Source organism: Hypanus sabinus, chromosome 26 (genome assembly GCF_030144855.1).
Source record: "Hypanus sabinus isolate sHypSab1 chromosome 26, sHypSab1.hap1, whole genome shotgun sequence".
NCBI classification, from domain to species: domain Eukaryota; kingdom Metazoa; phylum Chordata; class Chondrichthyes; order Myliobatiformes; family Dasyatidae; genus Hypanus; species Hypanus sabinus.
Window position 1 is genome coordinate 36,699,077 of NC_082731.1, and position 27,958 is coordinate 36,727,034.

Here is a 27,958-nt window from a genome sequence, read left to right on the forward strand (position 1 = left end):
CCCTGTGCTCCCATTCCCGTGTTCCCGTGTCCCCGTGCTCCCATTCCCCCGTGTTCCTGTGTCCCTGTGCTCCCATTCCCGTGTTCCCGTGTCCCTGTGCTCCCATTCCCCCGTGTTCCCGTGTCCCTGTGCTCCCATTCCCCTGTGTTCCCGTGTCCCCGTGTCCCTGTGCTGCAGACAGAGGAAAGCCATGGTACCTGAGCTGCTGACGTTGACAACGGAGTGGACTGGGCTTCTGGAGGCCCCCCTGCCCGGCTTCCTGGAGGCTTCCAGCGGGCCACTGGAGCAGCGGGTGAGTGGGGCCGTCAGCCGCGTGCACTGTGGGTGCTGGGCCACGGTCTTCAGCTTCTCTTCTTCCGGGAGGCTGTCCTCGGAGCTGGTCCGGAACTTGGGCTGTGTGGGGTCAGAGGGGAGAGAGGCAAGCGATCAGGGGTCAATACACCAGCTGCACAGCCCCAACCCTGCCCCACTGGGGGAACTCACTGAGCCCCCATCAGCCCTCCAGAGGAGAGGGGGGCCAGAAGTGGGATGGGATACTGGGATGGAATACTGGAATTGGGATGGGGATGAGGTGATGGGATTGCGATAGGGAAATGGGTGGGATATTGTGACGGGGATGGGATATTGGGATGGAATACTGGAATTGGGATACTGGAATTGTGATGGGGATGGGATATTGGGATTGGGATAGGGATATTGGGATTGTGATGGGGATGGGGTGTTGGGATTGGGATGGGGTGTTGGGATTAGGGTGGGATATTGGGATGGGGATTGGGATATTGGGATTAGGGTGGGATATTGGGATGGGGATTGGGATATTGGGATTGGGATAGGGATATTGGGATTGGGATAGGGATATTGGGATGGGGATAGGGATATTGGGATGGGGATGGGGATGGGATATTGGGATGGGGATGGGATATTGGGATGGGGATTGGGATTGGGATATTGGGATGGGGATATTGGGATGGGGATATTGGGATAGGGATATTGGGATGGGGATTGCGATAGAGATATTGGGATGGGGATTGGGATAGGGATATTGGGATGGGGATTGGGATTGGGATATTGGGATGGGGATTGGGATGGGATGGAGATGGGATACGGATGGTGACTGGGATTGGTACTAGGATTAGTTCAAAAGCTCCTCCTCTGGCGTCCACTCTTGCACCTCATCGAACGGAACCAGGGCACACGAATAGAGTGGAGGTAAAGTTCGCCATTGAGTGGCAGACCACCCTGAATACCGTCCTTGCCATTCTGTCCAATGCCCTGCCCAATATCTTTAGATGCCCAATTCAACTGAAGAACCACATCATGGGCCGGGTATAATCCAGTCCACGATATCCCAACTTCAGTCACCCCGTCCACACCAGAGTACTTGCGCCCCCCACCCCCCCAAGGGCAGATACAGTGAGGAAAGAGTCCCTTCAGCCCACTGAGTCCCATGCTGGCCATCAAATAGTTGTCTGAATGCGCTGAGGCTTCTGTCTGCAACACCCCACCAGACAGAGAGTTCCACAATGTCCCCGTCTCCTCTGCCGACCCCAGGCTTGGACTGACGTGGATAGGCACGCCTGGTAAATGAGCTCCCTGGTTTACTGGGAGACTCCCGGGCGCACAGGCTGATCCCAGGACCCGGAGGATGTCAGGCGCCTCACCACAGCCCCCCCGTTTCCCCCCTTCGGTTTTTGCTGGGTGAGGGGGGGGGGGGGGGGAGTCCATTTAATGGCGGCCACGTGACGGCCCCTCACTGGGAACCGCAGCGGCCTCTGCGCGTTCCGGAACCTTCCGGCGGACAAGCCCGGCGTTTACGCCCGCGTTCGCTCCGGCGGCGGATTCCCAGCTCACCTTGGGCGGTAGCGGCGGAGGCTTGTCAGTGTGTCTGTCCGCTTGTAGGCTCTCGGTCAGCCTGTAACGCGAGGGTTAAAATTAACCTCAGCCTCGTACACACGCTCACAATAAGCAGGCACAGTAACTCAGAATCACACCACAGACAATTCCCTCACTCAGTTATGCTTGGAGCTACAGAACTGTGCCAGTGTCTCAGGCACTAACAACCCTAAGCCTAACACTTCTGCACAGGACTGTAGTAATTTTATGTACTGCACTGTACCGCTGATGCAAACCACCCCCCCACCCCCCACAAATTTCATGACAAATCTGAGGGCCTCGGTCTGAAACGTCGACAGTTTGTTCCTCTCCTGGGCGAGGCTGTGCTCCCTCGGGGTAGAGAGGAGCAGGAGGAGTTGGCATTCCTCCCACTGATCCCGGTCCAAACACTCTCCTCTCCCCATTCCCGGGCAGCCCCACCCTCCACAGCACCTCGCACCTTGGCCCCGGAGGAAGGCGGTTACGTTCGCATAACGGAATGGTAATTAAACTTGGCAATTTTTCTAGCGAAACCTCGGACATGGCTTGGATGGAAGACACAGGAATTCCGAGCTTCCCACGGGAAAGGACCCGTGGAATGCCACAGTAGCTGTGGAAATGCAAACTCCCCAGCAAGATCATTGGACCCCCCCCCCCCCAAAACCAGGGCCAGAGGAGGCAGGAGCCCTGCCCAGGGGAGAATTCTCGACCAGATAGGGTGGGTGAGCTAGCAGACGCTCGGGTGCCAGGCTTAGCAAGGGTGAAAGTGTCACTTACACGGCAATGTCGTCGTAATCGTCGTCCGAGTCCACCATCTTCTTCCTGCAGGGAGACAGCCAGCAGAATGAGGCCCCACCCCGTGCGGCTGGGTCCCCCCCTCCTCGGTCTGAGCCCCAGTACAGTCCCCAACATCAGCAGGGGCCACAGGCACGCACATACATGCACAGCCACACTTAAGCACGCGTGTAAAGCACAGGCACATATCTATTTATTGACATCCAGCGTGTGACGGGCCCTTTCAAAGCCTAGGAGCCATGCTGCCCCCGTAGTCCACCGATCTAATCACGGGACAGTTTACAATCACCAATTAACCTGGAGGTTTCCACTAATAAAATACCGGAGGCATTTTATGTTTGTCACATTTATTGAACTCCAAGAAACAGAACGCAAAGCGCACTTTAAAAAAAAACCCTTCACGTAATTACGCCGGACCAGCCTCTTAATGTGAAACCCCAACTCAGTGCTGGTGGTTGTGAATTATGTATGTTTCTTTGCAAACTGATGGTACGTCTTTGGACTGTGGGAGGAAACCGGAGCACCCGGAGGAAACCCACGCGGTCACGGGGAGAACGCACAGGCAGCGGCGGGAATTGAATCTGCGTCACCTGTACTGTAGAGCGCTGTGCCGCTCCGTGAAATTCTGTGGTAGTAATGCACTGCCGTTCACAAGCACAGATAAGCGCTCACAAGTAATATTCAGGCACACCCTGGCACACATAAACACACATGTAGGCTGTGGAAGAAAATTCTGAAAAAAGGGTTAAAATATCTGGGTTGTTAACATCCTGCGCCTTCCTTTAACTAACAAACCATCTGGCCCCAGTGCATAAACAAGATGGAGACAGTAAAGGTCACAAATTGTAGGGAGGATTCTGTGGGCTCTGACCATTAAGGGGTGTCCTGGTTTTCCTTCACCAGTCGGGTACTAACATGGAAAACAAATTATACCTGTGTACTTTAATGAACTTAATGGATTTACAGACTTAATCAGTTTCCTATAATATCCTGAACAAAGATTCACCATTTGGCCTCGGGTCCTCAGTATGAAGAAGAAGAAATAGCCCTTAACTCAGCAGCGGAGTTATCGGGGCACCGTCATGACAGTGTTTCCGTAGCAAGCTATTCTTGTTTTTACGAGGCCGAGTTGCTAGCTCGACGCTCAACCCGACTTGGATTCGAACTTGGGGACCTTCGCTCCGGAGTCCGGTGCTAATAATATCGCACCACCAAGTGGGGCAGGGTCCTCAATATGCATGCACTAATCTATCTTCGCTTCAATAACCTATCTCTGTGTATTGTAGGAATAACAAACTGTGGGGCAGGACTGGCTGTCTCTAACATTTTGTGGAATGCGATGAGATATGCAGGATTGATTTCTTTCAATTTTTGGCTGATGTAATCAACTTTCTGTGAGCATGTATTAAAAAGGCTATGACTATTGATTTTAACCTGTTGACCACATTGTTAGCGAGCCACCCTTCCCTTACTCATGAACAACTGAACAGCCACTTTGAAGTCCGACTCCAATTTACTTGAGACTAACTTCAACTGAATTTCCTTGGCAAATTAAATTCCCTAACAAGGCATGCCAATACACGCAGACGTAATGCATACACATATGTAGGTGCTCATATACAAACACATAATGTACACATATGTTCAGACATGTGATGCTTGTGTAGGCACATATAAACTTACACACACACACACACAATGCATACATACATGCAAACATGCCTGTAAACCTTCTTGTACTTCAAACACGCACACAAAGTGATAAAGGTATAAAAGACCACATTAAACTGAACATGCATTTGCAAGCAAATACACGTGTGTATTTAAACTGCATGGATTTACAGACAGTTAGACAGTGTTTGTGCATACACAGATAGATGAGAGGCACGCACAAGCACACACAAATTCACACGGAGAGACAGACCCTCCCCGGAAACATTTCTCAATTCCCATCAGCTCCCCGCAGGGACCTTCTTACCTGATCTCCCTCCTAGGACTGGGCAGATTCTGTGAATAGCTCGAAGTTTGGTCCACAGACTGATCCTAAACATGGAGAATAAATTCAGAAACTTTCTCTGGCAGCAACACTCACAAATTTCCAGCATTTGCGATATCAAGGATCCCCAACCATCCAGGCCTTGCTCCCCTCTCGCTGCTCGTGAAGGAGATACAGGAGCCTTAACTCCCACACCACTGGGTTCAGGAATGCCCTTAAACCATCAGGCTCCTGAACCAGTGTGGATAACTTCACTCACCCCAACACTGAACTGATTCCACACATCAGGCTCCTGAACCAGTGTGGATAACTTCACTCACCCCAACACTGAACTGATTCCACACATCAGGCTCCTGAACCAGTGTGGATAACTTCACTCAGCTCAACACTGAACTGATTCAACACATCAGGCTCCTGAACCAGTGTGGATAACTTCACTCACCCCAACACTGAACTGATTCAACACATCAGGCTCCGGAACCAGTGTGGGTAACTTCACTCACCCCAACACTGAACTGATTCCACACATCAGGCTCCTGAACCAGTGTGGGTAACTTCACTCACCCCAACACTGAACTGATTCCACACATCAGGCTCCGGAACCAGTGTGGATAACTTCACTCATCCCAACACTGAACTGATTCCACACATCAGGCTCCGGAACCAGTGTGGATAACTTCACTCACCTCAACACTGAACTGATTCAACACATCACGCTCCTGAACCAGTGTGGATAACTTCACTCACCTCAACACTGAACTGATTCAACACATCAGGCTCCGGAACCAGTGTGGATAACTTCACTCACCTCAGCACTGAACTGATTCAACAATCTATGATGGACTTGCTTTCAACGACTCTACATCTCATGTTCTCAATATTATTTATTCACTTATTTATATGTTATGATTTATTTTACTCAGATCAAATGGGTAAAACTTGAGGTACAGGCATAGTCACCACAAAAACATAAGAAATAAGGAGCAGGAATACGCCATCTGATCGTGGCTGATCTGACCATGGACTCCTCTCCACCAACCTGTCTTTTCCCTTAACCCTTAATCCCCCCACAATGCAAAAACCTATCCAACCTTGTCTGAAATATATTTACTGAGGCAGCCTCCACTGCTTCATCGGGCAAAGAATTCCACAGATTCACCACCCTCTGGGAAAAGCAGTTCCTCCTCATCTCCGTCCTAAATCTACTTCCCTGAATCTTAAGGCTATGTCCCCTAGTTCTAGTCTCACCTACCAGTGGAAACAACTTTCCTGCCTCTATCTTATCTATCCTGTTCAAAATTTTATACGTTTCTATAAGATTTCCTCTCATTCCTCTGAATTCCAGTGGATACAATCCCAGGCGACTCAATTTCTCCTCATAATCTAACCCCCCCCATCTCTGGAATAAACCTGGTGATCCTCCTCTGCACTGCCTCCGACGCCAGTATATCCTTCCTCAAGAAAGGAGACCAGGACTGCACGCAGCACTCCAGGTGCAGCCTCAACAATACCCTGTATAGTTGCAGCATAACCTCCCTGCTCTTAAATTCATTCCCTCTGTCAATGAAGGCCAACAGTCCGTTTGACTTCTTGACAGCCTGCTGCACCTGCCAACCAACCTTTTGTGATTCATGCACAACCACTCCCAAGTCCCTCTGCACAGCAGCATGCTGCATTTTTTAACCATTTAAATAATAATCTGCTCTTTCATTTTTCCTGCCAAAATGGATGACCTAAACACTGTACTCTATCTGCCAGACCCTTGCCCACTCACTTAACCTATCTATATCTCTTGTGTGTGCTTGTGCAGACTCTCCGTATTTTCTGCACAATTTGCTTTTCCACTCAATTTAGTATCATCAGCAAACTTAGATACACTCCGCTGACCCTTCTTCCAGATCGCTAATGTATATTGAGAACAGTTGCAGACCCAGCACCAACACTTGTGGCACAACGCTCACCGCTGGTTGCCAAACAGAGAAACACCCATATATCCCAACTCTCTGCTTTCTATTGGCTAACCAATCCTCTACCCATGCTAATACTTCACCCCCAACTCTATGCATCTTTATCTTATGGATAAGTCTTTTATGTGGTACGTTATAGAATACCTTCTGGAAATCCAAGTAAACCGTTTCCACAGACTCTCCTTTGTCTATCCTGCTTGTTATTTCTTTAAAGAACTCCAACAGATTATCTCCTAAGGAAACCATGCTGGTCTTGGTCTATTTTATCAAAGGTTCAAAGGTTCAATTATTTACTATCAAAGTGTACAACTCTGAAATTCTTCTTCTCCAGATTGCCATGAAGGAAAAGAATGGCAGCTCCATCATCAACCCCCATATCCCTCCTCCCTGCGCAAAAATCAGACAAATAGTGGAACAGGCGTAACAAAATCTCATCCTTAATAATGGACTCTGACATCTTGCCCAAAACTGGCCTATAGTTTTCCTTTCTTTTACCTCCCACCCTTCTTATGGAGTGGGGAGACATTTGTAATTTTTTAGTCCCCTAGTGGAACTATTCCAAAATCTAGCAATTCTTGACAATCTCTTCAGCCACCTCTTTCAGAACCCTGGGGTGTAGTCCATCTGTTCCAGGTGATTTATTTACCCTCAGACCTTTCAGCTTTCTAAGTGCATTTTCCTCAATAAAAGTGACTACACCCACTTCTATCCCCCTGACGTTCTCAAATATATGACATACTATTGATATCTTTGACATAAAATACTTACTGAGTCAACCATTTCTTTGTCCTCCAGTACTACCCGTCCAGTGTAATTTTCCAGCAGTCTCTCCTCTCTTTTACTCCATATCTGAAAAATACTTTTGCTATCATCTTTGATATTACTGGCTGGCTTATTGCTTATTTTTTTAGTTATCTTCTGCTGGATTTTGAAAGCTTCCCACTAACTTTTGCTTTCTGCTGTCTTTGCTAGTCATGGGTTCCCTCATCCTCCCTTTGGAATACTTATTCTTCTTTGGGATGAACCAATCCTGCACCTTCTGAATTTCTTCCAGAAACACCGGCCATTTGCTGCTCGACTGTCATCCCTGCTAGTGTCCCCTTTCAATCAAATTTGTTCGGCTCCTCTCTCATGCCTCTGCAGTTCCCAATTCTAACTACACCTCTCTCTCCCCTCTTGAATGTCTCCCTGAATCATGGCACCACTATTATTTTCCTCATTTCGCCTCTCACCTCATCACCATAATCTTGTGAAGAAAGGCTGGCGAGACACTGCAACGTTTTGCAGACACCTAACAAAACTGCTAAATATACTTCCTCGGGACTGTGATCACAGTAATCCACAGCCTGCAATTTCCCACTTCGAGGTGTGCTTTTGAACCGTCTTTACAACCTGGCATTTTTGTGGTATTGGGCGAACCGGACTCTCGAGTGTGCAGGGTACGGCTGTGGCTGCCTCAGTCGGAGCGGGGGACTGAAACTTTGGGTTAGACTGAAGCGGGCGGGTCCCAGGCCTGAGAAAGGATGCTGCACTGACGTCTGGCCGATTTAAACGCTGAGCCAGATTAGAAAGGTTAAGGCGTCGAGGCCCAGGGTGAGGACGAACCGGTGTTCAGCTCACTATTCTGAGAGGCTCTATTTCCCTCAGCACTGAACTGACACTGCGGCTCCAGGACCTGCTGATTTTCAGCGGTCTTAAAATCGGGAATTCTGTGGATGTTCTGTTTGATTTTTAAAAATTGTTTGCACGATTTGTTCTTTCTTTATTGCACATTGAATGTATGACTGTCTTGTGGGTTTGGGGTTTTATAAGAATTCTATTGTGTTTCTTCATCTTTTTGTGGTTGCCTGCGAGAAAATGGTTGTATATGGTATACGTACTTCAATAATAAGTGTACTTTGAACTTTGAAGCAAGCAAGCCATCACCCCATCACCCTGCACCATGCCGGTTCATGTCTGGGCCTTGCTATGGAGGCCGATCTCAAAGGAGTGTTGCCGTGGTAACGGGAGCAGATTTGGTTAGGGCCTCACCTTATTCCACCAGCTCTCCTCCCTCCGCAGGGCCTGTTCAAACTGAATGTTGTGGACTGAAAAACAGGGACAGAGTGTCAGAGCCCCTCCAGGGGAAACTTACTCTTCATTGTGACCCTCCCATTCTCACCCATCTCTCAACTCCCCGCCCCCTCTCACCCCCACAAACCATGCCCTCCTTCACATCCCTCTTCCCTTAACATCGCCCTACCCCTCACCCACCTTCTCCACCCCTCACTTCCCAACTTTCACCCCTCTTTTGCCTCCCATCTCCCCCCATACATCCCCACTCCTCTCGCTCCCTCTCCTCTGCCCCTCCACCCCTCTCCCTTCCCTCGTTCCTGCCCTCTCTCTCCTCTCCATCCCCTCCTTTCCTCTCCTCCCACCGGCACTCCCCTCAGCCACCTCTCCACCCTTCACCCATCTCCCCACCTCTCTCTCGCCTCCCATCTTCTCCACACATTGCTATTCCTCTCCCTCACCCTGCAACCACTCTCCTCCCCTCCCTCCACTCGCACCGGCCCTTCCACTCCCCCTCCCTCTCCTCAGCCACCGCTCCATCCCTCACCTACCCCACGGTTCACCCTACTCCCAGCGACACACCACAGCCTTGCCCACACACTCTGCCACTGAGACCGACACCAGCTTTCGGCCCGAAACCAGCCCTGAGTTTAACGTGGCAGTGTGGAGAGCATGGGGGCTGCCCCTGCCCTTTAGTGCCCCACCAGCAGATCCTCCGACAGCCAACACACCCACCCCACCCCAGGGCGCAGAGCTCTGAGTCAACACCTACGCATTATCTCGGAGTTGGTTCTCTCTGCCTGTGAGTGTCGGTTAGTAGACTGAATCCTGCGTGGGACAGTGGGGGGAGGCTGCAGTGAGAGAGGAGATCACAAAGTTAGAAATGGGACAGTAAAGCTCCCTCTACCCTGTCCTGTCACACACTCCCACAACAGGGTAAAGCTCCCTCTACCCTGTCTCTTCACACACTCCCACAACAGGGTAAAGCTCCCTCTACCCTGTCCTGTCACACACAACCCCACAACAGGGTAAAGCTCCCTCTACCCTGTCCTGTCACACACTCTCACAACAGGGTAAAGCTCCCTCTACCCTGTCCTGTCACACACTCTGGTGCTTTCCTATCGAGGCAGGGTGGTGGTCATAAACCAGCTGGTGGCCTCCATGTTGTGGTATCGGATGGTCACCTTGGCCCCTCCTGCCCCGTTTGTTGCAAGACTGCAGAGGAAATTAGTGGACTTCTTCTGGGGCAACAGGAAACACTGGGTCTCTCCAGCGGTCTTGAGTCTCCCAGTGGGCGAGGGCGGACAGTCGCTGGTGTGCGTCCGAACGCAGCTGGTGACTCTCCGCCTCAGGACTCTGCAGAGATTCCTGTACGCCGAGCACCCTCCCAGGTGGCACGTGTTGGCGACTTTCTTCCTCCGGAGGGGCTGCTGTCTTCATGAAGACATGCGGCTACCACCGGCGGGTGTCAGCCGTACTGCTTTGCGAAGTCTGCCCGGCTTCTATCAGGACCTACTGAGAGAACATGGTCGCCTCAGGCCGGGAATCCCCTCCTCAGGCGGAGGGCGGGGTCCTGGCCGACCCTTGCCCTACCTCAGTGGCTGTCGGTGCGGCTCAGTTGTGTGGACCGACTCAGGCCGAGCTGCTGGTCGGGCCCAGACCCCGCAATCTTCTCCGGGAGCCGTGTCCACACAACTTGAGCCGTCTCTCATCGATACCCACAGTCCCATTCAGGGATGCAAGTAGGAGGTATCTGTATGGGCTGCTACTCTACATCCTCCACTTCCTTGCCCTTGTACACCGTCCCGACACGCCATGGCGGTCGGTCCTTTCACCCAGCGGTGAGGAGGGTCCCCACTGGAAGTCCCTCTATGCCGGGGTTCTTCCCATGCACCTGGGGGATCTCGGCTGGAGGGTACTGCATAGGGCAGTGCCCTGCAATAAGTTTTTCAGTTTGTACATGGACTTCCCACCCACATGCCACTTCTGCGGGCTGGAGGAGACCGTGTACCACATGTACATGGAGTGTGTGAGGCTGCAGCCTCTTTCTGCATATTTGCGTGGGCTGCTTCTCGCCTTCTGGCTGCATTTTAGTCCCACCCTGTTTATATATGGTCATCCAGTAAGGAAGGGGGCATGGAGGGATGAGGATGTCCTAGTCAACTTGCTCCTGGGGCTGGCAAAACCCGCCATCCGTGGGTCTTGGAAACGGGTGGCGGGAGGATCCCCCCGGGCAGACTGCCTGGCAATGTTTAGGGGGTATGTTCGTGCCCGGGTAACTATTGAAAAAGAACACGCGCAGTCCACAGCGGCCTTGGAGGAGTTTCGAGATCGTTGGGCTCCGCGGGGTGTAAATGCCATCGTGGATAGAGATGGCAACATTCTGGTGTAATGTCTATTGTCTATTTGTAGTGCAGTAATTGTGTTTGCCACTGTTTTGTATATATTGTATAGCACCGAAATTTGTAATAAAGGATTTTGTAATAAAAAAAAAGATCAGGGACAGCACGGGTTAGATACAGAGTGAAGCTCCCTCTACACTGTCCCATCACACACTCCCAGGACAGGGACAGCACGGGTTAGATACAGAGTGAAGCTCCCTCTACACTGTCCCATCACACACTCCCAGGACAGGGACAGCACAGGTTAGATACAGAGTGAATCTCCCTCTACACTGTCCCATCACACACTCCCAGGACAGGGACAGCACGGGTTAGATACAGAGTGAAGCTCCCTCTACACTGCCCTGACACACATTCTCTGTGTAGTTACAAAGTGGGCTAGATATTCAGTGAAGTGGTAGATATAATTTGGGTTAGATATAGACTGAAGTTCCTGCTACACTGTCCCATCACACACTTCCAGAGCACCGTTCAGGCACAGAGTAAATCTCCCTCAACACTATACACTTCCAGGACAAGACACAGAACAAAGTTCCCTTTTCATTATCCATCAAACACACATAAGGACAGGTTCAACATTGGTTAGACACAGAATGGAGCTCTCTCTGCACCGTCCTGTCACACACTCTCTGGGCATGGGTTAAATAAGTGTCAGTGTTCCACGGTTTTGTGAATCTTCGGAGTCCCCATCAGAGACGGTGGCTGTGACCGAGTGGGAAAGAATTTGAAAATCCAGAAGGTTCACGGAATTTGGAATCGTGCAGGGCACAGGGGAGTGGGTCCGCTCGCGATCCAGTGAAATCGACCCTCAGTTCTGAGGTTCCAGTACCCAACTCTTACCTAACCCTGGGGTAAGGGGTCAGGATCCAAACAAGACAAGGCCTGGACACTTCCCCCCGCCAATCCTGCTTGGAGAGACCGCGATCAATTCCAGCATGGGGGGAGAGACTAGAACCCAGATCCCAGTAGGATCTGAATCCCGTAATTCCAGGAAAGGGAGAAACCTCAATCCTAAATCCCAATAGGAGAGACCCTAGCTCCCAAATCCCAGTTGGAGGAAGACAATCCTCATCACATTCTACAGGGGTTGTATTGAGAGCATCCTGAGCAGCTGCATCACTGCCTGGTTCGGAAATTGCACCATCCCGGATCACAAGACCCTGCAGCGGATAGTGAGGTCAGCTGAGAAGATCATCGGGGTCTCTCTTCCCGCCATCATGGACATTTAGACCACACGCTGCATCCACAAGGCAAACAGCATTATGAAGGAACTCACGCACCCTTCATACAATCTCTTCTGCCTCCTGCCATCTGGGAAAAGGCACCTAAGCATTCGGGCTCTCACGACCAGACTGTGCAACAGTTTCTTCCCCCAAGCTATCAGACTCCTCAATACCCAGAGCCTGGACTGACACCAACTTACAGCCCTCTACTGTGCCTATTGTCTTGTTTTTTATTTATTGTAATGCCTGCACTGTTTTGTGCACTTTATGCAGTCCTGGGTAGGTCTGTAGTCTCGTGTATTCACTATAGTGAATAGTGTAGTCTATTGTTTCATGTAGCACCATGGTCCTGAAAAACATTGTCTCATTTTTACTGCGTACTGTACCAGCAGTTTGGTCAAAATGACAGTAAAAAGCGACTTGACTTGACAAGACAAGTGAACTCACAATGCTAGTATGGACAGGACCTTAATCCCCAAATCCCAGCAGGAGGAAGAGACTTGAACCCCACATCCCAGTAGGAGGCAGGGAACTGAACCTGCTTGGGGGGGGGTAGTCCTTAATACCCAGATCCCAGTAGGAGTGACCTGAACCCCAATATGCCAGTAGATAAAAAGATCTGCCCCGTACAATTCCAGCAGGAGTGACATGAACCTTGACATCCCAGTAGAAAGATACCTGAACCTTGACATCCCAGTAGAAGGGAAAACTTGTACCACTTCCAGTGACTACAATGGCCGCTAGCAGCAAAGGTGACCGTAATCTCATCTGAGCCACCTTACCCCCTAGTGGCAGTGCCTTCACTGCATAATACCTCAATCTCATCCTCGTCCACCTCTTGCAGGCTGGAGTGCTTCTCGGGGTTCCTGAGCTTGTCGATCAGCTCGTGGATGAGAGCTCGGCTCAGCCCGGACTGCGACACGAACTGGTGCTGGAGGAGAGCAAGGGGAATGGGGGCAAGGGGTAGGAGGGAAGGTGGGAGAGGAAAGGCCAATTGGGGGACAAGAAGGACGAGGAGAGGTGCAGGTGGAAAGAAAGATAATTCAAAAATAACCCAGATTCGAAAATCGACTGCAGAGAAGAGGCCGTTTGGCCCATTATGCAAGTGTTAGATGGGTCAACAATCTGCCATTGGGAAGGAGGTACAGGAGCCTTAGGGCCCGTGCCAGCAGTTTCAAGACCAGTTATTACACTTCAACCATCAGGTTCCTGAACCAGCGTGGATAACTTCACTCCCTCGGCACCTACGGACTCCACTTTCAAGGACTCTGCATCTCATTCTCAATGTTATTTATTTATCTATTTTTAATTTACATATTTATATATGTATTTTGCATTTGCACAGTTTGTCTTCTTTTGCACATTAATTGTCCGTCTTTGTGTGTAGTTTTTCATTGATCCTATTGTATTTCTTTGTTCTACTATAAACGCCTGCAGGAAAAACTACTGTATATTCTGACATACAATACTGCACAAAAGTCTTAGGTACATATACATAGCTAGGGTGCCTAAGAGAATTGCACAGTACTGTAGGAATTTTATGTATTGACGCAAAAAAAAAAAAATTTCATAACATATATGAGTGTTGATAAACCTGATTCTGATCTGGGTCTCTATTGTGGACTGAGAGTGGGAAAGGGGCAGGGAGAGGGGAATCATGGTTGGGAAAAGGGGAAGGGAGAGGGGAATCGTGGTTGGGAAAAGGGGAAGGGAGCAGGAAGCACCAGAGAGACATTCTGTAATAATCAATAAGCCAATTGTTTGGAACCAGATGACCTTGCCTGGTGTCTCAGGGCTGGGTGCATCTGCACCTGCACCTATGGACTCACTTTCAAGGACTCTTCATCTCATGTTTTTGATATTTATTGCTTATTTATTTATTATTATTGTTTTTGCAGAGTTTTGTTGTCTTCTGCACTCTGGTTGAATGCCCAAGTCGGTGTGGTCTTTCACCGATTCTGTTACGATTATTATTCCATATTTATTGAGTATGCCTGCAAGAAAATGAATGTCAGGGTTGCTTATGGTGACATATATGTACAGCGGAGGTGACGCGGGTTCATTTCCCTACACTCTCTGTGAGGAGTTTGCACGTTCTCCCCGTGACTGTGTGGGTTTCCTCCAGGTGCTCCAATTTCCTCCCACAGTCCAAAAACACACCGGTTGGTAGGTTAATTGGCCACAGCAAATTGTCCTTTGATTAAGAGAGGATTTAACTGGGGACTGCTGGGCGGTACAGCTCGAAGGGCGGGAAAGACCTATTCTTGCTGTACCTCGTTAAATAAATACTTTAAAAATACATTTACTTTGAATCTTGAACTTTTTTTTTTTACACACCTGAACAAACTTCCACAGATGTACTGTTGAACGTATCCTGAGTGATCACATCCTGGTCTCCTGCGGCACTTCAAGTGCACAGGAACATAAGGAGCTGCAGAGAGCCGTGGACTCGCCCCACCCCACCCCATCACCAGAAATATCTACATGAGACATGGCTTGAAGAAGCAGCCTCCAGCATCAGGGAGATCCCCACCGTCCAGCTTGCAACTGTTCCATGAGGCACGAGGTACAGATGCCTAAGGTCCCACAGCAGCAGCTTCAAGAACAGCTACTCCGCTTCAACCATTTGGTTCCTGAACCAACCGCCACAACAACCCTAATCACTACAGTTTAACAGCGCTATGACCACTTCGATCGCCTTGCGCTAAAATGAATGGTCGCCTTGTTCTGGCCGGGCTCTTCCTTGCCTAATTTGTTTAATTTATTGGCGTCAGAGAAAACCGAAACTGAAAAGCTACAGGCCTGCGGTGGAGGGTGTATCGACTGGCCGATCACGGCCTGGTATGGAAGCACCAATGCCCCTGAACAGAAAGTTCTACAAAAGGTAGTGGATTCAACCCAGTCCGTCACGGGTGAAGCCCTCCCAGACATTGAGCACATCCAAATGAAATGCTGTCGTGGGATCATCAGAGATCCCCACCACCCAGGCCGTGCTCTTTTCTCGCTGCTGCCACCAGGTAGAAGGTACAAGAGCCTCAGGACTCACACCAACAGGTTCAAGAACAGTTATTACCCCTCCTAGGGATAACTACACACACTTGCCCCATCATTGAAATGTTCCCACAACCAACGACCTCACCTTCAAGTTAAAGTCTGTCCCGAGCCTTATAGGCTCATCAGGCCGGTGCTTATGCCGGTTTCCGTGGCGTGAAGTGACTATCTGAGACTCCCCCCGTGCCCCCCCCCCCCCCCGGGATAGGACGCCAGTTAAGCGCCAGTGGTTAAGTGCCTTGCTCAAGGGCACAACATGCTGCCTTGGCTGGGGCTCGAACTCACGACCTCCAGATCGCTAGTCCGATGCCTTAACCACTTGGCCACAGGCTACATGTCACACATATAATTATCTCATGTTTGTTATTTATTGCTATTTATTTACATTTGCATTTGCACAGTTTGTTGTCTTCTGCACTCTGGTTGATCTTTCATCGATCCTGTTATAGTTACTATTCTATAGATCTGCTGAGTATGTACGCAGGAATCTCAGGATTGTATATGGTGATTGTACTCTGATAATCACATTCACTTTGAACTTTGAAGTTCCTGAAACACCGGCATTGTTTACATTGTATTCCATGTCTCTTGTACTAGGTTTTGTCTGTGGTCATCTGTTATCACATTAACACAATCCACATTCCTATTTATAAGTTATTAATCCTCAGTATTCTTTCCCCTGCAATAATTGCGACCGCTCTCTATTGCGACTGCTGTCTCTATTGCGACTGTAGTCTCTATTGCCGTCTGGCTGTGAGGCTGCTGCAAGTTTTCACTGAAACTGTGCAAAGTTCAAAGATTAGTGTAAATATTATTATCAAGGGTACACATACAACTCTGCATATACATAGTTGTGTATATGATAGTTAGATATGGCCCTTGTGGCTAAAGGGACCAGGGGGTATGGAGAGAAAGCAGGTACAGGGTTCTGAGTTGGATGATCAGCCATGATCATACCGAATGGCGGTGCAGGCTTGAAGGGCCGAATGGCCTACTCCTGCACCTTTTTTCTATGTTTCTATGTTTCTAACATGGTGATGGACATATCCCACCCCAGTCATCACCTGCTCAATCCCCTACCATGCCATTCATTGGCTATATATAAGAGGAAGTTAGACATGGCCCTTGTCGCTAAAGGGATCAGGGGGTATGGAGAGAAAGCAGGTACAGGGTTCTGAGTTGGATGATCAGCCATGATCATACTGAATGGCAGTGCAGGCTCGAAGGGCCAAATGGCCTACTCCTGCACCTATTTTCTGTGTTTCTATGACCATAAACATGACTTCTTTCATCATAGGGATGTCCCCACTCACTAAACCTGCCACCTCGCCTCCGGTCCATCGTCCATCACCATGAGAGCCAAAACGGAAAGCAAGACAAGGGCCCTGGAGAGTCCAACAACACCAGTCCTTCAGCCCATCAACCCCTTGCCATCAGCTGTCCGTTTTCACTCATCTCTAAACTTCTATAGTTGTACCGTGGAGAGCATTCTGACAGGTCTGGTACGGAGGGGCTACTGCACAGGACCAAAAGAAGCTGCAGAGGGTTGTAAATCTAGTCAGCTTCATCTTGGGCACTAGCCTACAAAGTACCCAGGACATCTTCAGGGAGTGGTGTCTCAGAAAGGCAGCGTCCATTATTAAGGACCCCCAGCACCCAGGGCATGCCCTTTTCTCACTGTTACCATCAGGTAGGAGGTACAGAAGCCTGAAGACACACACTCAGCGATTCAGGAACAGCTTCTTCCCCTCTGTCATCCCATTCCGAAATGGACATTGAACCCTTGAACACTTCCTCACTTTTTTAATATATATTATTTGTTTTTCAATGATTTTTAATCTATTCAATATAAGTTTACTGTACTTGATTTACTTATTTATTAATTATTATTTTGTTGTGTTTTTTTTTCTTCTATATTATGTATTGCATTGAACTGCTGTTGCAGCTAAGTTAACGAATTTCCCAACATGTGCCGGTGGATAGTGAACCTGATTCTGCAGGAACGAGAGTGGGGGGATAGGTCTGCCTCCACAAGCGGTTTGACCGGACTCAGGCGCTGCAGCGAAGAACAGCTCTGTGTGCGGCCCGCTAACGGCGCAGCGCTGAACTGAACTAAACTGGAAACTATTGGACTCCCGGTTTGACATTTGATGTTCTCTCTGTCGCTCGCTCGCTTTTTGCCGTTGGCGTGATCTATTCTTTTTCTGCGCGTTGGGTGTTGATGTTTCATCGAACGGCGTTTCTTCCGTGGCTGCTTGTGGGAGGACGAATGTCAGCGTTGTATTCTGTATACACACTTCCATAATAAATGAATCTTTTGAACCTTTGAACGGAGGTCTCAGCACTGAGGCGGAGATCATGACGCTTTGGACCGGAGGACGCCAGCCCGGTGGGGAGGGGGGCACACACCAGGGTCCCAGTCTGTACTTACCGTCAGCATCTTGCTGGCAGCTGGCCTCTTCTTCGGATTCTTCGTCAGTGTCACTTTGGCGAAGTTGTGGAACGCTGAGCTCCTGCGGAAGAGAAGAGCGAAGGTCAGGCCCAGGGTTCAATATCTCTGAGACCCTTCACCCGTTTGGACCTTGGTAACCCCCATGGTGACTGGCAGGAGCTAGACATCAAAGGACTGCGAGCAGGACCTATTGAGTACCCAGGGCAGGCACTTATCCATCCGTATATTAGCACTTCACGGCCTCCTCACAGTCACAGAGTTACAGAGACTGCACAGAAAGCAGGCCCTTCAGCCCATCGAGTCTTTGCTAACCAGCAAATACCAACTCTACATTAATCCCATCTCTTTATTCTCTACCGTCAAGATGAGGCCACACGCAGGTTGATGGAGCAATACCTTATCTCCCGCCTAGGTAGCCTCCATCCTGCCGGCATGAACATTCAACTCACTGACCTCCGTTGATACCCCTGCCCCCCACCCTTACCCCCATCCCTCTGCCCTCTGCTCTGTTCTCCCTCGTGTGCTGACCTGACTTGGCCTTCGGCTTCGCTTTTTCAGGACCATAAGACATAGGAGCAGAAATAGGCCACTTGTCACATCGTGTCCGCTCCACAATGTCATCACGGCTGATCCATTTTCCCTCTCAGCCCCGATCTCCTGCCTTCTCCCCGTGTCCCTTCATGCCCTGAACAATTAAGAAACTATCAACCTTTGCCTTAAATATACCCTAAGACTTGGTCCCCACAGCCGCCTGTGGCAATGAATTCTACAGATTCACTGCTCTCTGGCTAAAGAAACTCCTCCTCATCACCATTCTAAATGGATGTCCCTCTATTCTGAGGCTGTCCTCTGCTCTTAGGCTCTCCCACCATAGAAAATGTCCTCTCCACATCCACTCTATCGAGGCCTTTCATCATTCGATAGATTTCAATGAGGCCACCCCTCATTCTTCTGACTTCTAGTGAGTAAAGCTTTGCCCAGAGGTGTACAAAACTACAGAAATTTATTCTCACAAGAATACACAAAATACAAACATCAAGTATTGACAAGACCATGAACAAATTAAAATATAATCATTACTGTCTGTAAAACAGTCAGTTCCCCAGGGATCCAATGCTCCCAGAGATCCCCCACTGTACCCATGGTGACAGCGTGCTCCCTCTCCAAGGGCCCCTGGTCATGAATGTACCCCCGACAAAGGGGAAGCAGTTGGCCCAGGTAAAGCCCTCGACTGCCCGCTGCCGGGACCCGTGAATGGCCACTTTGGCCGGGCCCAGGCAAAAGCCCACCAGTAAATCGTCCAAGCAACCTGCCTTTCCTTCAGCTTAGCTTACCACACTCTGCCCCCTGCCTGGGTGTCTCTGGGGTTTGCTGTCAGAGACACTGAGGGGTGGTCTTACACACTCGGTGGTCACTTCATTAGCTGCACCTGCTCATTAGTACAAATATGTCATCAGCCAATCACGTGGCAGCAACTCACTGGTTCGGCCACACTTGGAGTACAGTGTCCAGTTCTGGTCGCCTCACTATAGGGAGGATGTGGAAGCATTGGGAAGGGTACAGAGGAGATTTACCAGGACGCTGCCTGGTTTAGAGAGTATGCATTATGATCAGAGATTAAGGGAGCTAGGGCTTTACTCTTTGGAGAGAGGGAGGATGAGAGAAGACATGATAGAGGTGTACAAGATATTAAGAGGAATAGACAGAGTGGACAGCCAGCGCCTCTTCCCCAGGGCACCACTGCTCAGTACAAGAGGACATGGCTTTAAGGTAAGGGGTGGGAAGTTCAAGGGGGATACTAGAGGAAGGTTTTTAACTCAGAGAGTGGAATGCACTGCCTGAGTCAGTGGTGGAGGCAGATACACTAGTGAAGTTTAAGAGACTACTAGACAGGTATATGGAGGAATTCAAGGTGGGAGGGTTATGTGGGAGGCAGGGTTTGAGGGTCGGCACACCATTGTGGGACGAAGGGCCTGTACTGTGCTGTATTGTTCTATGTTCTATTAAAGCATGCAGACACAGAGATTCAGTTGTTGTTCAGTCCAAACATCAGAATGGGGAAAGAAATGTGATCTAAGTGACTTTGACGGTGGAATGATTGTTGGTGCCAGACGGGGTGGTCTGAGTATCTCAGAAACTGAAAACCTCCTGGGATTTTCACGTACAACAGTCACTAGAGTTGACAGAGAATGGTGAGAAGAACAACAAAAAAATTCCAGTGAGCGGCAGTTCTGTGGGTGGAAAAGCCTTGTTAATGAGAGAGAGTTCAGAGGAGAACGGTCAGACTGGGTCAATAACCACGCATTACAACAGTGGGGTGCAGAAGAGCATCTCTGAATGCACAACATGTTGAACCTTGAAGTTCAGCAGAAGAAAGACCACAAACATAAACTCAGTGGCCACTTTATTAAGTGTAGGCAGTCTCTAATAACTCGGGCACTGAGTGCGCCTTGGTCTAATTCCTTTTACACCACAAACATCCAGCTTCCTCTCTAACTGCAAGCGGTTCCCTCACTTTCAAAACTACTTCCACAATTGTTGCAAGCCTCCACTCATTCACAGCTCCTTTCCCCCACAACGGTCGTAACAGTCTTTTTAGGAGGCTGCTCTTTCAATCACCCTGATCGGCTCTCTAGAACAGCTCTGAGTTTAGTGTGCCCTGGCGTTGCCCCCTCTGTGCCTCATAGCACTGGAGCAAAATGTCCTCGTGGACTTCCAAGGCCAGTACAGGGTCCATTACTGGAGGTACAAAGACCAAAGCTGGACACCCAGTGGTACAACAGCTCACACCTTTACTTCCTGAGAAAGCTGAAGGAATTTGACCTATCCCCTAAAACCCTCACTAATTTTTATAGGTGCACCGTAGAAAGCATTCTTCTAGGGTGCATCACAACCTGGTATGGAAGTTGTCCTGTCCAAGACCGGAAGAAGCTGCAGAAGATCGTGAACACAGCCCAGCACATCACACAAGCCTATCTTCCATCCTTGGACTCACTTTACACCGCACGCTGTCGGAGCAGTGCTGCCAGGATAATCAAGGACAAGACCCACCCAGCCAACACACTTTTTGTCCCTCTTCCCTCCGGGAGAAGGTTCAGGAGCTTGAAGACTCGTACAGCCAGATTTGGGAACAGCTTTCCAACTGTGATAAGACTGCTGAACGGATCCTGACCCGGATCTGGGCCGTAACTTCCAAATATCCGGACCTGACTTGCAGTACCTTACTTTCCCTTTTCTATTTTCTAATTATGATTTATAATTTAAATTTTTATTATATTTACTTCGATTTGTACTTCAAGGAGTGCAAAGCACAGAAACAAATATCACTGTGATGATTGTACGCTCTAGTATCAATTGTTTGGTGACAATAGAGTGAAGTATAAGTTTCTGAGTCATGGGTTTGGTTCTGATCTCCAGTGCTGTCTGTGCAGAGTTCACACATTCCCCCTGCAGGTGTTCTGGCACTCTCCCCCGTTCCACAAGTATGCTGGAAGATTCGTTGGCTGCTGTAAGTCAGCCCTTTGTGCAGGTAAGAGTGAAAGAGGGGATCGATGGCAGGTGTACAGGGAAATAAAAATATGGGGAATGGGATTGGTGTGATTGGATGTGAGAGCCGGTGGATAAGCCAAATCAACAACACCGCATATTCCATCTGGGTATTCTCCAACCTCACTGCTTGCACATCGACTTCTCTACCCAGTAATTTCTCCCCCTCTCCCTTCTCACTTACCCCATTCTGGTTCCCCTCTCATCCCTTCCCTCTTCTCCTCTCCCTCCCATCCTTTCCCTCCTTCCCTTTCTCCAATGGTCTGCTGCCCTCTCCAATCAGGTTCCTTCTTCTTCAGCCCTTCACCTCATCCACCAATCAGCTCTCAGCTTCTTACGACATCCACCTTCATCTGGCTTCACCTCTCACCTGTCAGCTTGAACTCATTAACCTCCTTCCGCCTCTTTGCTCTGGCATTCTCCCTCTTCATTTCCAGTCCTGATGGAGGGTCACAACCTGAAACACCAGCTATTTATTCCCCTCCATAGGAACTGCCTGACCTGCTGAGTTCCTCCGGCATTTTGTGTGCTAACTCCTTTTGTGTTGAAATACATTTACTGTATACAGCTAGGGTGCCAAGACTTTTGCACATACTGTGGTAATTTTATGTATTGCACTGTACTGCTGCCACAAATAAAACACAAATTTCATGACCTATGCGAGTGATGATAAACCTGATTCTGATCTGGGTCTCTATTGTGGACTGAGAGTGGGAAGGGGGCAGGGAGAGGGGGATCATGGTTGAGAGAAGGGGAAGGGAGCGGGAAGCACCAGAGAGACATTCTGTAATGATCAATAAACCAATTATTTGGAATCAAACGACCTTGCCTGGTGTCTCAGGGCTGGCTGTGTCTGTACCCACACCACCCCCCAACCCCTGGTACTCCTTCTCTGCCACCTGTCCCAAACACCCCTCCCACAGCGCTCCACCCTTGCCATTCCCAGCATCCATGGTACATGGAGCTCAGAAAAATAGAGGACTATGGGTGATTTCTAAAGTAAGTACGTGTTCAGCACAGCATTGTGGGCTCAAGGGCCTGTATCATGCTGTAGGTTTTCTATGTTTCTAAGCTTTGCTGCCACCAGATTTACAAACTCGTTCTCTGCTCTGCATTGACAAATACAGTACCGTGCACAAATCTTCGGCAATCTCGCTATAGACATGTGCCTGAGGCTTTTTGCATGGTATGGTCCTCTAGGTGAAGTCTCAGAAATGCCCCGTACAATCTTAGCTCATAATGACCAACACTCTGGCACCCTTGCAATGGAGACCAACACCTAACTTATCCTCCTGACAGCAGAAGCTACAGGAACCGCCTTGCCAAGACCTCTCTGCAGCTCAACAATTACCGTAACTTCAGTCATTTGGCAGAAGGCCTAAGGAGACATGGAAAATCATTTACATAGAAACATAGAAAACCTGCAGCACAATACAGGCCCTTTGGCCCACAAAAGTTGTGCCGAACATGTCCCTACCTTAGAAATTACTAGGCTTACCTATAGCCCTCTATTTTTCTAAGCTCCATGTACCTATCCAAAAGCCTCTTAAAAGACCCGATCGTATCCACCTCCACCACCGTTGCCGGCAGCCCATTCCACACACTCACCACTCTCTGCATAAAAAAAACTTAGCTTTGACATCTCCTCTGTACCTACTCCCCAGCACCTTAAACCTGTGTCCTCCTTGGCAACCATTTCAGCCCTGGGGAAAAGCTTCTGACTATCCACACGATCAATGCCTCTCATCATCTTATACACCTCTATCAGGTCACCCCTCATCCTCCGTCGCTCCAAGGAGAAAAGGCCGTGTTCGCTCAAACTATTTTCATAAGGCACACTTCTCAATCCAGGCAACATCCTTCTCCTTGCAATAAGTGTTCCTGATTTTGAATTCACTGCCAGGGAAATAGTGTTGACTCTCAAAATAAAAATAACCCCTCTGAGGATTGTCACCTTGTCCTGGTGGAGAGGCTTGCGAGCTCCTGAGAGCCTGGGTATGACGATGTCCGGGATCTATCTCATAGTAGTGTCACCATGATGGTAAGGTCAAAAGGGAGGTTCCAGTAGTCACCCATGATGGTAAAGTCAAAGGGGAAGGTCCAGTAGTCACCCATGATGTAAGGTCAAAGGGGAGGTTCCAGTAGTCACCCATGATGGTAAGGTCAAAGGGGAGGTTCCAGTAGTCACCCATGATGTAAGGTCAAAGGGGAGGTTCCAGTAGTCACCCATGATGGTAAAGTCAAAGGGGAGGTTCCAGTAGTCACCCATGATGTAAGGTCAAAGGAGAGGTTCCAGTAGTGACCCATGATGTAAGGTCAAAGGGGAGGTTCCAGACAAAGAGCGATCCCACCAAGTCCTCAATGGTGGAGCTGGTGGAAAACATTGACACATCTCGACAGCAGTGAAGGATCCCCAGTCGTCTTGTATTCCACAGCACTGGACCCCGACCCCGATCTGTCAAGGACCGTGTGGCATCTGCCCATGCATCAGCCTCCCTGCGTTAAACCCAGTCACGCACAGACGCTCTCCATGAAGGAAACAACCCCTTTAGGAGAAGCATCACACTTGACCTGAGAAATCGCACCACCAATACTATCAGTTTCACTGTTTCCCCAAGCTGAACTTGCTGTGACCCTCACTCGCATGTGCCTGACAATTCATGCACAGTTTTGTGGGAAACAGGTTTACAGAAACCTCATATCACAACAGAAGTAGGAAGTATAGCAAAGATATGGTAAATATTTTAATATTTTCACCCACAGTGAAAGTTCTTGCAGGTTCAAACTTACCATTTCCCTTTATCCTTTAACTTCGGAGGTTGGTAGCCACTTTTGGACATTAGAAAAAGCACCCTGGAGGGAAAAAAAATACGAAGAATATTAATCGCTGTCTCACAGACTGCAAAAACGATTAGAGAGAAGGAGGAGGAGGGAGTGAGATAGAGAGAGACCAAGAAAAACTCCCGCTGCTGTTTGTGAGGAGTTTGTACGTTCTCCCCATGACTACCTTTGGACTGTGGGAGGAAACCGGAGCACTCGAGGAAAACCTGAGCATTCCACAGGGAAGACGTACAGACTCCTACCAAGGACGTCAGGATTGAACTCTGAACTCCAGTATCTCGAGCTGTAGTAGCGCTGCATAAACCCCTACGCAACCGCAACGCCCCAGATACAGTCGTACAGTGCAAAACATACAAAAAAAGGGACTTCTTTTAAAACGAAGGCATAAAAAATGGCCCAAAAGGCCTCTAAATAGAAAGGAAATATGGGAAATCGTCAGCAAATCTGTCCTGTGAACACTGCAGACAAGAAAGTTGGGCTTGAAAGTCATGAAGCTACTTTCTGATACTTGTCCTAAGCACAAGAGATTCTGCAGATGCTGGAAATCCAAGCAACACACACAAAGCGCTGGAGGAACTCAGCAGGTCAGGCAGCATTTTTGGAGAGGAATGCTTGCAGGCGTTTTCCCCGCTCAAGCTGACGAAGACTACAACAGAATTTGTCCCCTGACCACCTGGTCTTGAGTAGGAGAAATATTCTGTTTCTGTGCTGTAACACTCTGTGTTTACTCCCCCTCTGTGGATGCTGCCCGACCTGCTAAGTTCCTCCCGCATTTTCTGCACATCGCTCGAGATTTCCTGAGTCAGCAGAATTTCTTGTGTGCCCCGGTTGCTTCCCAAGCATGGGATCATGTCAGGATTTTAACTTGGCATCCAAATAAACCTCTTCCAAATCGGACAATAAAACATACTACCGAGCAGAAGTCGGCAGTTCAAGCCTGCTGCACTACTGAGTCTGACTGTGGCTAATCTCTCCCTCTGTGCCCGTTCCCCACAGCTCCCCGTCGTTCAAACACCTGTCTGCCTCCACTTTAAATATTTCTAATGTTCCAGCTTCCATAGCTTCCTTGGACAAAGAATTCCAAAGATCCCCCACCCTCCGCAAAAAGGGTTCAGGGTTCTCCCATCGGTGAAAACATCTTAACCTCTAAAGCGGCCTAATAGGCATTATTATATCCTGCACATTTCCTGGCCTGTGTCTCCTCTTTAACGTGTGTTGCAATTCCCTGGGACACCTGCAATTACCCTCCCATTGCCAGCACCTACTGGGAGCTGCTTATAACAAGGTGGCTCCCATTCCATCTCTCCCACTCTGCAGCCAACTCTACTACACCACGCATTAAACTTTTCCTCTTTACCATAACTTTGATTTAATGAATATCTTCTGTCAGCGAATTCCTGTTGTGGCCTGACTCCTTTGTGTTATTTCCTGAGAGCCAAAGTTGTAAAATAATGGGGGCTCGCCCGGGAGTTTTCTTAATGACTAAGTGACCAGCAAGGCAATGATCATGAGCCAAACGCAATGTGTCAGGCTGGTATACCTCAGGAACAACAATTTGATAACTACTGCTCCAATCATCCTGAATAGACATTTTTGGAGTCCGTTTTCTCACTAAAACTCCATTGCTAACGAAAATAGCTACCGAAGGCCAGTACAATTGCTTCCTCAGAGACAACCTCTTCAACATATACATCACAATAAGTTTCCTCTAAACTCCAAAGAAATGAAACACAACCTTTTTTGATTGACAACTGCCTTATCTCAGGAATTAGCCCAGTGAGCCTCCTTTGGCCTCCTCCAATGTTACTATAGATTGAAAAGCACTCGTCCAGTATTCAGTGGTATGGCAACTCCAGAGGTCTGGCACAATTTGAATCTGTAATGCACAATCTGTGCCAACTAAATAACTCTAACTAATATCTGTACTGATTACTTATTTAAAAAATACAGACAAAATGGTGGAGCAACTCTGCAGGCCAGGAAAAGTAAGCAGTCGATGTTTCCGGCCGACACCCTACATCAGGACTGGAATAAAAAGATGGGGAGTCAGTGAAAGATTGTAGGAGGAGGGGAGGAAGAAGTAGAAGGTGGTAGGTGATAGGTTGAAACCAGGAGTGGGGGAGAGGTGAAGTAAAGAGCTAGAGGTTGATAGGTGAAAAAGATAAAGGGCTGGAGAAGGGGGAATCTGATAGGAGAGGACAGAAGACCATGGAAGAAAGGGAAGGGGAGAGAAGCACCAGTGGGAGGTGATGGGCAGGGTAAGGAGATAAGGTGTGAGAGGGGAAACTGCAATGGGGGAATGGTGAAGGAGGGAGGGCAGCAATTACCAGAAATTCGAGAAATTGATGCTCATGCCATCAGGTTGGAGGCTACCCAGTCACAATACTTGGGCGTTGCTCCTCCAACTTCGGAGTGTTCTCATCGTGGTAGTAGAGGAGGCCGTGAACGGACATGTCGGAATGGGACTGGGAAGCAGAATTGAAACAGGTGGCCGCCAGGAGACTCCGCTCTTTCTGGCAGACGATCTGCAGATCTTCCCGTGTTTCCGATTATTCATTTATTTAATGGGATACAGCACGGGAGAGGTGCTTGAGGCCTTACGAGCTGCGTTATGCATTCCCTCTTTCATCCCTGGCCTAACGACAGGACAATTTACAATGACCAATTCACCTACCAGCCGGAAACCAGAGCACACAGTGGTCACAGGGAGAACTTACAGGTAACGGCAGGAATTGAACCCAGGTCCCTGGTACTGTAAAGTGTTGTGCTGACCACTAATGTTACTTGTCACTAATTAAACTACCCGTACAACTTCTGCAGACTCAGCCAACGGATTTTCCAATTTAGGGGAAATTGGGTGTTACAGATCAATCTTTCAAGCCCTACATAAACTGGACAGTCTCCGAAGAGACTTGTGCTAAAAAAATAGAACATCTATCCTGCTTGGCAGAACACGGGCAGGAACAGATTTTGTGGTCGAGCACCCATCAGGCCCCAAGGGTGTCAGACCAGAGAGTTTCAACCTGAACGTTCCTTTTTTTTTATATAGATAAGGGAACTAAAACTGTTGCAGTGCTCCAGATGTGGTCTCGCCAATACTTGGTATACTAGTAACAAAACTTCTCTATTTCTAAGTACTAAGCTGTAGCAATAAAAGCCAATGTGCCCCTTGTCCCCTGACTTAATCGCTACACTTGCCTGCTAATGTTTGCCTTTCAAGCACTAGATGACCTAGATCCAGCCGAACTGTACATTCTGTGTTAAAATTCAGTCAGCCAGTAACTCTCTTAGCCACTAGAACAGCTGAGGAAGTTCACAGGCACTTGCATCACATTCACTGTTACTGGCAACGGTTCTTCCTCTCAATTTCAGATGACTTACTTTGGTGAGACCATCCCCAGAGCTTTGTGCATTATTCTGCTCATCCTGTTTCAGGAAGAGGGTGCTGGGATGGAAGGAGATCTCCTTAGAGTTTCAACCAAAGGAGGTGTGAGGTGCTCCTTCCCTCTACTAGCCTGCAGGTCACCTCTGGGCAAGGTGTAGCAACTTCTTAGCCCCCTGATCAGGGTCACATGAAGCCATGGGAGCAGGTGGTGGATGGTCGTATGAGCAGCCGGTGCAGATCACAATTCCTGGTTATGCGACCACCTACGCCAGGCAGACAATCTCTGAAGAGTATTGATAATGGCTGGGGTTCATCTGTCTTGTAAAGACATTGCCCAGAGGAAGGCAATGGCTAAACACTTCTGTGGGAAAATTTG

The 27,958-nt window shown here is 48.9% G+C and overlaps 1 protein-coding gene across 4 annotated transcripts in view; it reads right to left on the bottom strand.

The window, feature by feature from the left end:
- LOC132381448 (mitogen-activated protein kinase kinase kinase kinase 5-like) overlaps positions 1 to 27,958 on the bottom strand; it is a 190,711-nt gene that overhangs the window by 53,634 nt on the left and 109,119 nt on the right. For 3 of the 4 annotated variants that reach the window (XM_059950856.1, XM_059950855.1, XM_059950858.1), the window contains 10 exons: positions 24,147 to 24,209; positions 17,790 to 17,871; positions 13,122 to 13,238; positions 9,455 to 9,533; positions 8,662 to 8,717; positions 7,399 to 7,479; positions 4,646 to 4,710; positions 2,650 to 2,694; positions 1,852 to 1,912; positions 198 to 393 (listed from right to left, as the gene is read on the bottom strand). In XM_059950856.1, coding sequence (XP_059806839.1) covers positions 198 to 393; positions 1,852 to 1,912; positions 2,650 to 2,694; positions 4,646 to 4,710; positions 7,399 to 7,479; positions 8,662 to 8,717; positions 9,455 to 9,533; positions 13,122 to 13,238; positions 17,790 to 17,871; positions 24,147 to 24,209 — 845 coding nt within the window. The remainder of the gene's footprint in view (positions 1 to 197; positions 394 to 1,851; positions 1,913 to 2,649; positions 2,695 to 4,645; positions 4,711 to 7,398; positions 7,480 to 8,661; positions 8,718 to 9,454; positions 9,534 to 13,121; positions 13,239 to 17,789; positions 17,872 to 24,146; positions 24,210 to 27,958) is intronic. The other variant, XM_059950857.1, reaches the window with a different exon arrangement.